This window comes from Chrysemys picta, chromosome 3 (assembly GCF_011386835.1).
Source record: "Chrysemys picta bellii isolate R12L10 chromosome 3, ASM1138683v2, whole genome shotgun sequence".
Classification (NCBI taxonomy): domain Eukaryota; kingdom Metazoa; phylum Chordata; order Testudines; family Emydidae; genus Chrysemys; species Chrysemys picta.
The window spans coordinates 18,797,932-18,810,061 of record NC_088793.1 but is presented as its reverse complement, the minus strand read 5'-3'; the positions used below and the strand labels follow the sequence as shown (position 1 = coordinate 18,810,061).

The following is a 12,130-nucleotide window of genomic DNA, read 5'->3' as shown; positions in this document are numbered from 1 at the left end:
ACCTGCCCTGATTTGATTGGGGGGGAGGGATAGCTCAGCGGTTTGAGCATTGGCCTGCTAAACCCAGGGTTGAGTTCAATCCTTGAGGGGGCAGTTTAGGGATTTGGGGATTTAGTTGGGGATTGGTCCTGCTTTGAGCAGCACTAGATGACCTCCTGAGGTCCCTTCCAACCCTGATATTCTATGATTATATTTGTAATGTAGACAAACCCCAAGATTTTGACCTGTACTATGATGATCCCTAATTCGGTGTTAGAACCATGGTATGTCCTGTCTACAGTAGTGACAAAGTATTGGAACAAACACTCTTAATCATGGCCGGCGCCCCGTTAAACTCAGTTCCATTAAAACTGAGTCCTGCATGCACACTTCAGGAAGACATTGCCCGATAAACATCATTATTGATGTTAATGATGTTCTTGGCATTCTACAGGGCACAAATACAGCCCTTGCCCCAAAGCGCTTAACATTTCAACAGTAGTCACACAGCCTGACCACACTCAGAAATCAGAGATGGGGAAAACATGGATTTTTAAGTGGCTTTTTTTGAGGGAAGAGGGTGTTACACTGGAGAACTAAGAGCGAAGGTGTTTGGCATTGTGCACACAGTCTCTGTCATCTCTCTGGCTCTTATGTGCAGGAGAGAGGTGTGAAGATTTTTGTATGAGTCTTCCTGGCACTTTTAATTTCTTTCAAAATGGCCAGTCTCTTAATTCGAGCCAGGAAAATTGTGGAAGAGTGGTAAGAGGGAGAAGCCAATTGTTTGTCTTTCAGTAGACACAGCAGAACGCTCTCTTTCGGCTGGCTGACCAGTTAATGGTAGCAGTTAACTGACTTTGAGTTAAAAAGACCTTTCAGAAATTAAATTTCTCCCCTTAATGAACATGCATATATAAAACTGTAGCTTGCAGGAATGGTGTGAAGTTCCCCTATTGATAAAAATGAGCTTGGAGCTCTGAAGAGGGTTGGAAAGAGAATTGCAATTTAAATGTCTTTCTCCTTTGAAATTCTGTACAGGAACTTAATCCAGTGTACGCTCCCACCCCCTACACCCCAAACAATGATCAAAACTGCCAAGCTGTGGACATTAAGTGACCCCACCTAACTTCCTCCACCGGTGCAGATAATCTGGAAATTTTAACTTAGGGGGCTGATTGTAAAATAGATAAATCTGGTGCCAGTTGAACATGTACACAATTTATTGGGGTGTCTCTTCCTCATGTGTGCATGGAGGGCTTATTAGCTTTAATGGGAGTTAAGTGCTTTGAGAGATTATTAATTGCAGTCTGGCCGGCAATGCACAGTGTCTTGTTCCTCCCACCTGCTGCGCCTTCTGTTCCTTCCGGTAAGATCATGCCTGCTTGCAATGAATGCCTGCTGAGGCATGTCTAGTCTGCTGTACTGTTTGTGCAGAGTATGTCCACCCTCACAGCTTGGAACTGACTGGGCTCTCATCAGTTTCATTCAGGTCATCCCCTCCTCCAGGGCTGTGGAATCTTAATGCAAGGAAGCAGGGAAACAGCAACCCCGTCCTAAATGTAAATCCCTCATCTCTTATGCAGTGAAATCTGGGCTGTCACCTGACCCAATGACCACAAAGTCTCCGTCTCTAAGATTTTCTCCGTTGACTACAGCCAGCTGCTAAATTGGCCGGAAAAATAGCAGTTCCGTTAGTTGTGTGTGTTAGGCAAGAAAACTGCCGCTTAACCAAAATACAGGTAGCTGCTTCTTTGTTGGCATTAGGCAATTAGCCAGTATAATGCACTATTTAATTAAAACTTACCATCCAGCTTCTTTTTAAGCTTCAGGTCCAAACACTTAAGTTCCCTCATTGTCGTTTAGTAACAAAAACAATGCAAGTGCTGTTCTGGTTCCAGTGAGACAGATTCATCTGTTAATGCTTGTTCATGAGCTGCATATAAATTTTAAACCCATTATGCTGTCTGAAGGTCTCTGTGAGGTGAAGCGATAGCAGAGAGTCTTGATGCGTTCCTTAACGAAGCGCCCACAACTAGACGCGCGCCGAGGGAATGCAGAGAGTGCAACACGTGTCCTTTACGGGAAAAAATCCAAACCGCTATTGTGTCGAAACGTGTTCCTTGCCTGTTCCCTTCCATGAGGGGGCTGCAAATGCACATTTGAGTTCACTTGAGTCCTCAGACATCCCAGTATGAATTGCAGCTTTGTACAAATGTGAATTGAATTTAGCTGAGCCCAGTGTTTTTCTTAACTTCCCGAGCCCTCCATTTTTATAAAGTAAGGTATTCAGTGAGTCATATGGCCCTGGCTGTAATAGAATAACCATTGATGTAAGAGACCTTGGCAGTTTGCTGACATGCACAGAAAACTGTAAGGTTCATTGCATGAGGCTGACCCGATAATCTTTCCAGCTAGAGTTAAGAGCCCTGAAGTAGTTGCTTTTCTTGCACTCGTCAGGTGAATTTCTGTCCCACCATGTGCTTCTAAAAGCTACTGCTAAATTTAAGGAATAATCCAAAGGAGCGATGCAAAGCTAAAATGAGTAGAAGTCCAGCACCGTTTGCTAAATTCCCCATCTAGCAAATCTAAGTCTTCTGTAACTCTGGAGACACTGGTGATGTGCCAATATGATCAATTCTGGGATACCATTAATAAACCAACAAGAGCTTGGCAGCAATCATGAATGGGAAAGAATTGACAATTTCATCTGGATGTTGCCCACAACTTGCGTAATGGTACAGGTAGATGGGAGGGCAGGGCAAGGATGTTAGGTACATCAGGTACATGTTCAGGATGTTGAGGTCTGGTTTTACAGTTCACTTTAGAGGTGGTTCAGACACAAGTCTTCCTTCCCCCTGTATTTAAGATCACTGAACTTCAGACACGGCTGGCTGAATCCCTCAGGTACCATGAGTGCTCTAGAAGGGGATCTAAACGAATGAGCATAAGTACATTCATATTATTCACAGATGTTAAGTTATTGTGATCTTTATGTATTATCAGCCAGCTGAACTGAAGACTATCCAGTACTGCAGTGTAATAAAGCCAATAGAAACATTTTCAGCCAAAATAAAGAACCAGCTGTAAAAATACAGGCCGTAGGGATGCTGTCAGCAGCTGGTCGTTGGCTGAAGGTTGTTTAAGAAGGCCCTCACAGCTGCCTTTAGGAATCAAGTCCTGTGTATTTCATCAGGCCACTTTAAGTGCCTTCTAGGGGTTTTTAAAAAATTGTTGCCTCTCTGTTCCCAGCTAGGAACTAATCCCATAGTGTCTGGGGCAGTGAGCTTGAAGTTGTCTGTTTTGTCTTGGCGCCAGTTCCCATTGCCACATTACGTTTAGGGGCTGAGCAGACCTAGCGGGAGGTGCAGTCACTCAAGTCCTTGGAGCCTGGAAGTTAAAGAGCCTGGAATAGCAGAAAGATACTTTTGTGCAATGCAAACTTCTAGCTGCAGTAACTTAGAAAAATTGGTGCGATTTAATCATGTTTCGTTGCAGAGGGTTACTGATTCATCAAAGCTGTTAAGTGGTTTCAGTATGAAAAACAAATGTGTAACTGTTCGGTGAGATAAATGTGCGCGTCAGGGATAGTGAATGCCTCTCTTATTAGACATGGTGATTCCCAATGCAGTGAGATTGCTCTTCTTTGCCTCTTCTGCACTTTACAGACAATATTTGCTTCTATCCTCATTAGACGGTTACTGCAATAACTAATGTAAGGCTCCCCTGTAGAAAGGTAAAAGGGAATGAGAATTCCAAGGAGTTCCACAGTGCCTTCTATCTAAGCATCCATAAACTCTAACCAATTGTGAGGTGAGTAAGTTGTATTGTCCCCCTTTTTTCCGCAAATGGGGTAGCCCAGGCATAGAAGCTGTCTTGGAAGCCTGGGCAGAGCTGGGAATAGAATCTAGATCTCCAGACTCCCAGACCAGTGTCTTACCCAGTAGACTATTTATGATCAGCTGGACACAGAGTCTAGTAGCGTCTTCACTCTCCAAGGAGCCCATGGTACTGGCTAAACTGTGTATGGGAACTGTTTTTCCAGCTTCTGAAACCTAGATACCCATGGGGCAGTACTCAGCTGGATACAACACTATGACCCCAGCTTAGGTCAGGAAGTGGACAGCACCTTTCTAGACTAGTGCTTTAAAAATAAGACTTGCAAGCAGGTTCATGTAAGTTAGTCAGTCTATTAATAGTTCTCCAAAGCAGTGTTTTACTCTCCTTCTAAACACCGTCACTCCACTCTGCTTTCTTTTCCTCATCATTTAAACATTAACACATGTTCCAGAATCCTGTTTACTTTGCCTAAGAAGCTAACCGTGTGTTCAAAACGGGTCAGGCTCTGAGGAATTTTATGTTCTAGAAACCACCCTTTCTTGAATGCTTTAGCAGCTGTTTGTGGTATTTAGTTACAGTAGTGTTAGGAGGCATTAAGTATTCAACATCCCTTATCCTTTTGGTCTTGTCTCTTCATGCCCCTTGTTCTTCAGACCTCTCCTGTGGGTAAAAATAGGCTTGCACCTGGGTATTGAGCAGGTAAATCGCACCTGTACCGTTTTAGAAGAGTTAGCCCCGGTGTCTAATTATTTTTAAAGGTAAAATCCCCATCCTGTAGGATGCTGTGTTGGAAGCATCCAGGTTTACTACACTGATTCTCTACTGGTGGTCTTTTTCTCAGTTAAGAACAATAGCCTAACTCTTGTGAACAAATAGTGCAGAATCATGCAGGACATTTTAATGGCGACTAGAGTCTCTCTTTTAAAAAAAAAAAAAAAAAAAATCCACCACCACTGTAAATATATTGCAAAATATGTTGAAGTAGAACAATCCTCTGTCTCCTGCTGAAAGACGTCCTTTTATCACAGTGGAACGGGATTAAAAGTTCATTTCCTGAATTGATGGAAATGAGGTGGGCGGCTCAGTGGACATTTGTAGGAGGTACATTCTTTGCACATGTAGAATTATGTTAATGTGATTCACAGTATGAAAGATCAGTGCAAAGTTCCTGAGAACCACACTGTGTACACAAATACCTCTTTGTCTGTTAGGTGCATAAGACATTTGTATGAATGTGAGGGAGTGACTGCAGGTGTCATGTGTCTTAGGGGGTCAGGCTACAGAGCTAATTCCAGAAACATCATTTTACCATTTCCAGCATATGCAGAGGGCTGACTGGAGCAAGCTTCTTACTTAATACAACAGCTAAAATGTCTAGCAGAGCTAGGCTGCGTGAAACAATCTGCATGAGCTTACAGCACGCAAACATTGTTACATACTTCCTTTGTCTACTAGAGAGTAGGGTTCTGGTGTGGCTATGAAATGCTATTGGGCTAGCAATGCTAAGAAGTTACCTTCATAGGAGTCTAAATCTATATTTTGAGCCTTTATTATTAATCTAGTGGAATAGTTAAATGGGCTTCATTGCTTGTGTATCTAGCTAGTCCATGGAATATAAATTGCCTTGCATGTGGTATTATGCTCCCTATTCTCTATCAGTGAACGCAAGTTAAATAAAACTGGCTCCATCTGGAAATTGGTCTTTCTGCTACCAGGTGAAATGAGTAAGGATATGAGACTTGAGACAGCAAGAACTGAGTGTTAACAGTCCTGGGATATTCTCAATAGTGCTGTTGCCTAAATCTCTCTCTCAATACCTATAGGTTTAGATAATGGAAAATGGGAGTCCAGAAACGCTGCGTACAGTTCTGGTGTCCACATCTTAAAAGGATGTTGGTAAATTGCAGAGTGTGCAAAAAAAAAAAAGCTATAAAAATGATTTGAGGACTCGATAAAATGCTTTACGGTGTGATGTAAGGTGCTCAATATATTTAGCTTATGAAAAAGATTGAGAGGTGATTTGATTAGTGTATAAGCATCTTTACAGGAAGAAAATACTGGTTACTCAAGGCCTCTTTAATCTAGCAGAGAATGGCATAACAAGAACTGATGGCTGGAAGCAGACATTCAAATTAGAAATAAGCACAGTCAGGCTGATTAACCATTGGAATGACCTACCCAAGGAAGTGGTGTCTTCTCCATAGGTTGATGTCTTCGGACCAAGACTGGATGTCTTTCTGGAAGATACACCTTAGCCAAATACAAGTTATTGTGCTCAATAAGAGAGATAACTGGGTGGAATTTTAATGGCCTGTGCTCTAGAGGAGGTCAGACTGTAGATAATTTAATGGTTCCTTCTGGCTTTAAGATCTGTGAGTAAACCCATAGTGGAGTTAAATACGGTGTAACTTTTAGAGCAGGTGTATGTATTTTGGTGGAGGAGACACAGTTTTTGGCCAAATAAATGAGTAATTTAAAATGTGATTAACTTTGAAAAGTAGCTGAAAATTGCACTTCATTTAATGAAAATATCTGCAGCTGTAGGAGAGGGAGCTAGATTCTCATCCTCTGGTGCGTCAGCAACAGAACTGTTCATGGTGTTCCATTAAGTTACACTTGTACAACCCCACTGAATGCTCTGAGGTCCTAGAGATATAGCTGTGGGTCTCCAATTTGCTATGCAGCTCTAAGTGGCCAGTGGTTTCCAGTGGATAATTCCACTGGTGCTGGCAATAGCACCAACTCCTACACAAGTCCCCTCCAAACCTGCTAAGACTGGTATGAGGGAGTGTGGCAGAGTTGAGCTCCGCTACTCCGGAACCCCCTTTTGTGGTGTATGGAGCCTCTCACCAGAGCTAGTTTCCCCTGAATTGGGGAGTTACAACCTGCTCCCTGCAGCTGCTGCTCCCCAGTATATCAGCACAGCTTAGGCATAGAGAGGAACTGGGGCCTGTATGTTCTACCACTGAGATATGGAATCCTGACCCTTGGTATCAACAAGCCACCTTAGGGCTTTACTCTCTCTTTCCATTAACCACCACACAAAGGAATGAAAAGAACACGAAGATAAGTTATAGTGACTCACCTTTGAATAAGTATGTGGGATACTAAACGGCCAGTATATTTGTAATTGCTTTTAACACACGTACGGATCTCTCTTGGACACGCATGTAAGTACACCAAATACTGGTAACGTTTTCCACCACATAAGAACGGCCACACTGGGTCAGACCAGTGATCCATCTAGCCTTGTATCCTGTCTTCCGACAGCGTCTAATGTCAGGTGTTTCAGAGGGAATGAACAGAACAGGCAATCGTCATGTCAGCCATCCCGTCGCCCATTCCTAGCTTCTGGAAAACAGAGGCTAGGGACACCTAGGACATGAGATTGCATCTCTGACCCTCTTGGCTAATAGCCATTGATGGACCTATCCTCTGTGAACTTATGTAATTTTTTTTTTAACCTCATTATAGTTTTGGCCTTCACAATATCCCCTGGCAATGAGTTCCACGTTAACTGTGCATTGTGTGAAGAAGTACTTCCTTTTGTTTGTTTTAAACCTGCTGCTTATTAATTTCATTGGTTGACCCCTGGTTCTTGTGTTATGTGAAGCAGTAAATAACACTTCCTTACTCACTTTTTCCACACCATCATTTTATAGACTTCTGTCATATCTCCTGTTAGTCATCTTTTCCAAGCTGAAAAATCCTAGTCTTTTTAATCTCTCCTCATACGGAAGCTGTTCCATATCCCTAATCATTTTTGTTGCCCTTCTCTGTACCTTTTCCAATTCTAATATCTTTTTGAAGATGGGGTGACCAGAACTGGATGTAGTATTTAAGGTGTGGGTGAACCAGAGGTTTATGTAGTAGTAGTAGTATATTGTCTGTCTTATCTATCCCTTTCCTACTGTTCCTAAACTTCTGTTAGCTTTTTTTGACTACTGCTGCATATTGAGTGGATGTTTTCAGAGAACTATCCACAATGACTCCAAGATCTTTCTTGAGTGATAACAGCTAATTTAGACCCCATCATTTCGAGCTCTCTGCTTTGTTCCCTGTTTATTGGGACAGCAGGTTTGTAGTGAGAGAAATTTCTTTGAGAACAGGACATTCACATTAGGCACTTTCCGTTCTCCTTGGGGAGAAGTCGATCAGAATATTGTGAACCCTGTTAAAAGGTGGAGCTATTACGTGTTTACTCTAAATTTCACTGAGAAGGGGCTAGAGTCTACCTAAAGTTGCGATATTAATGTCCTAGCCTCTGTCCCTGTTTGGTAAGTTGAGATGTGAATGGTTCTAAATATATACTTTGCTTTAGGTTTTGCATAACAAATCATACTCAACTTTTGTCCTCACAGCTAGAACCTGACAAACTGGCCCTTCCAGTGAGCCCCAGCCCTCTCAGTCCCATTGCCAGTCCGAGTCTGAATCCGAATCCTCCTGATGCCACCATCCTCACCGTAGAACCGTCTCCTTGCGAGAAGAACAAGGGCTTCTTCGTTGATGAATCGGAACCTCTTCTGCGCTGTGATTCGACTTCCAGCGGCACCTCTCCACTCAGCCGAACAGGCTCTTTTATTACCAAAGGTACCCAAGTCAGCACGCTAGTCTGCAAGTTTAAATGTGTTTTCAGAACAATATAAAAGGCGGAAAGTGCTAACATCTGACCATAGGAGGGGAGACTGCTTCTCTGCTGCATCCAGTAAAACTAGGAAGCCAGGATATGTGGAGAAGAAATTAGTTATTGGGAGTACGTTGTCACTAGAATAAACACAATTTGAATATCAATTGGAGAGACTATTATGAGTTGACAGTATAGGCACTTGATATGGGGATTCAAGTACCAGATACCTTTGTTGTGGACGTGGTATAAAGACCTGAGTAGAATGGACAAAGTGCTTTAAAGGGACACTCAACCTAAAAATCACTCTTCTGTTAAATTTGGTCTACGATTTCTATACATAAACATCTAAGATCTCTCCGATTGGAGATGGCTTTTTAGTGTCTTCATGGCTCCTGATCAAATTCCCATGAAAGGAAATGGGTAAATTCCCATTGATGCTATTTGATGTTGCACTGGGTCCAGCATTACAGTCGATTTCACTGTATTCCCTGGGTATTCAGTCAATGAATTTCCTTCCCTTTGTAAAGGTTTTTCACACATAGGGGGAGAGAGATTTTTAAATGGGGAAAACGTGGCTATAAAACCATAAGAATTGGCAGGGTCGTACCTGAATTTATTTTAAATTTGCTGTGTTCGAAACAGACTAGGTTTCAACACAGTGATTTCCCTTGAACTTTTTTTTTATTCCCATGGCATTTGCCTCTTTCCTAGTCAGTATTAGGAGATCTGACATCTGAAAGATCCCAAGGAAGGGAGACTTTCTTGCTTGAGCCTCTTCCTTGTTGCATGAATTCCAGGTTGTACATTTTTTCTTTTCTTTTTTTCTTTTTAAAAACTTCCTTTTAAGGTCACTTGTAATTTGAAGCATGACTCATTGGAACCTAACCGAAGTCATCTACAGTTGAGTACACAAAGTAATCTGACCCATTAAAACGAATGAAACCAACAGAATGTAACACTCCCTGGCTTTTGGCTTCTCTCCTTTCCCGGGGATTTTCAGTATTTGTAATTCAGCACTAGCAAATATGCTGTAGGGGAACAATGCTGCTGTGGCAGAGTTTGGATTAGGTGACTCAGTAGACTTTCTCCATCTTTAGTTTCTGTGACTAACACCCACCCACGTTTTTCATGTTCTTCGCAAGTTGTGGCCTGCTCCCTAGAGGCAGGGAATGGGGAGTGAGGTTTCCAAGGTGTGAATTTATTTTTTAGTTGTCTCCTCTCTGGGAGAATGCTCTGCCACAAATGGTGCCTTAACCATCAATCCCTTCTTCCCTTCACAGAAAAGAAAGACACAGTGCTGCGTCAGGTGCGGTTGGACCCTTGTGACCTGCAACCCATCTTTGACGACATGCTTCACATCCTAACTCCTGAGGAGCTCCATGTGATTGAAGAGATTCCACAGGCAGAGGATAAGCTGGACAGGCTATTTGAAATTGCTGGAGTCAAGAGCCAGGAAGCCAGCCAAACACTGCTGGACTCTGTCTATAGTCACCTTCCTGATCTATTGTAGACATTGGCCACCGCACACTCTGAATCTTGCTAGTACTAGCTTGGCACTCATTAAAGATGAGTGACAATATGCAGGCTGGTTTTTTGTAGAATACATGGCCAGTATTTTCTTCAAGGGTCTCTCTCTCTCTCTCTCTCGTTTCTGGAAGGGGCAGTTTGCCAACATTGCCCCTTTCATGCTTAACTTTCTTGCAGAATTAAAATCTTTGTTCCCTCTGTCCCCTTCTGAATTATTTTTCTGTTTTCATTCCAGTCAATCTTTTTATGCACTTTAAAACAAAGTTCATTAACGAAAGACCACGAATCCGGTGTAACTTACCTGTTGAATCTGGAATAGTTCTTAACTCATTTTAGTTTTTGTCATATCTGTCTTATTCCAAAGTAGCTTTCCTCTCCACAAACCTTTCTTTCCCCTTGTCTCCTCTTCTCCTTGGTGGAAAATGGGAAAACATGAGAATTGAGTTTTGTCTGTTACTCTAATGCAACTAGCTTTTATTTTTTTCTTGAGTTGACTTTTTTTTAAAATGTACTATTGTATAGTTCATATTCCTTGCTGAGATTTTACTAGCACAGTTATTTATTGTATGGTTTTCACCTGGACAATGCATAAAATGCTTGATTACTTGTGCTCCTTTAAGCTAAAGCGGAAATGTTTTAAAGAAAATAAATGGCTTAATTCCTCCAGCCTTCAAGACTATAACAAAGTCACTTGGCCTGCAGCTGAATGTACCACACGCAACAAGGAGTATCTTGCCTTGCAACTTAGGAGATAAGCAGGCCCCATATAGATCATCTCAGTCAGCACTGGTGCTGAACTGTGGAAGGTGAGGGAGAGCCCTGGCGGTGACACTCTCCTTGTGATCATAAGACTTCCTGAGCTATGCTTTTACAGTTGTCTCTTGTTTGTTTGGGGGTTTTTTTATACAGATGTTGGCTAATAGGTAAGGTTCCGAAGACCTTGCCTGGTCTTAGCAGTCTCTTAAATCACACTTCACTTTTTATTAAATAAAAAAAAAAAAAAAAAGCAAAAACTAGAAAGGCTGTATTGTAAGAATGGTCCGGTTATATTTGCAACTGTTATGCTCCCGTAATGAACAGTCTGTAATATGCTCAGTTTGAAGAACTATAATACAAGGATGGCATTTGCTACCTTGGGATGGGGTAAGGTTGAGGGGAGGGGGAGGTTCTGATATGGGAAAAATTGCCTTCCAGTGTACTAATTTATTAATAAATACTAGATGTTTGTTACTTAACATGCTTCTGTGTTAACTTCTGTGATGCTTCGCTGTGTGGGTTGGATGTCTCCTAATCACTGCTATAAATAAGGTGATTGGAATATGTTTCAGTAAGCCCTAGTTTTGATCTGGGGCGTTTGAACTAGTTCTAAGAATGTAGCCTGGTTTGAAGTTCTGCGTACGTGATCTAGGCATAATGGGTGATTGTCTTAAGTGAAACTGTTACATTAAATTCATACCCAAGAATGCTCACACTTTCTCTTCATTTGTGTTGATGGTTTTGGATATGCGGACAGCCACAGAGGTGAGGCGTGGTGCCTTGTGCCAGAAAACCGCACTTTCCTCTTGAACAAGAACCTAGCCAAGATCTATGCCGCCAGGTTATGTTGCTGCACCTCTGTTTACCTGAGACTGAACAAAACTTGCCACCACTAGAAGGCTGAGTCTGGTGCAGCGCACGTAGTCAACGACAAAGGCAGAGGTGAACACATCTGGCCTTGGCAAAATGTAGGATCCTCTTTGTTCCCAGCACGTTTGCAGGAGACTTTTCACCATGTTACCCCTCAATTGTGGGAGGCATCTGTTTATTTTTCATGTTGGCTTCTTGCTAGTAAGTGGCTACGTTTTTCAAACGCTGAATCAAGCCATGTTAAGGAACTCTAGTATATGGACCCCATGGTAGGTAGGGGTGTACTAGGAGAAACCAGGGTTCAGTTGGAGGAGACATGCTTAGTAGATCTTAATTATAGCACCATTTTACTTTATCACCTAAATTAGGTGCTCCGTATATACATGGAGTACTTTGAAAGCAGACTAAGGACTTTCCCACAATAAGATGAATGCTGGAAAACTGGGAATCTTTCCTTCCAGTGGTATAAACCTCCCTATTTTTCCAACCTGATGAGCCATAGGCCTGTCCGAAGTGCAGAACTGGATATTTCCC

General features: G+C 42.2%; 1 protein-coding gene across 2 annotated transcripts in view; it reads left to right on the top strand.

The window, feature by feature from the left end:
- The window catches only part of TNFRSF21 (TNF receptor superfamily member 21), a 67,162-nt gene extending 56,172 nt beyond the window's left edge, over positions 1-10,990 (top strand). Inside the window, exons 5-7 of one of the 2 annotated variants that reach the window (XM_065587561.1) lie at positions 8,178-8,406; positions 9,291-9,343; positions 9,724-10,990. In XM_065587561.1, the coding sequence (XP_065443633.1) occupies positions 8,178-8,406; positions 9,291-9,301 (240 nt within the window). In that variant the 3' untranslated portion in view covers positions 9,302-9,343; positions 9,724-10,990. The remainder of the gene's footprint in view (positions 1-8,177; positions 8,407-9,290; positions 9,344-9,723) is intronic. The other variant, XM_005297361.5, reaches the window with a different exon arrangement.
- The last annotated feature ends 1,140 nt before the right edge of the window (positions 10,991-12,130 follow it).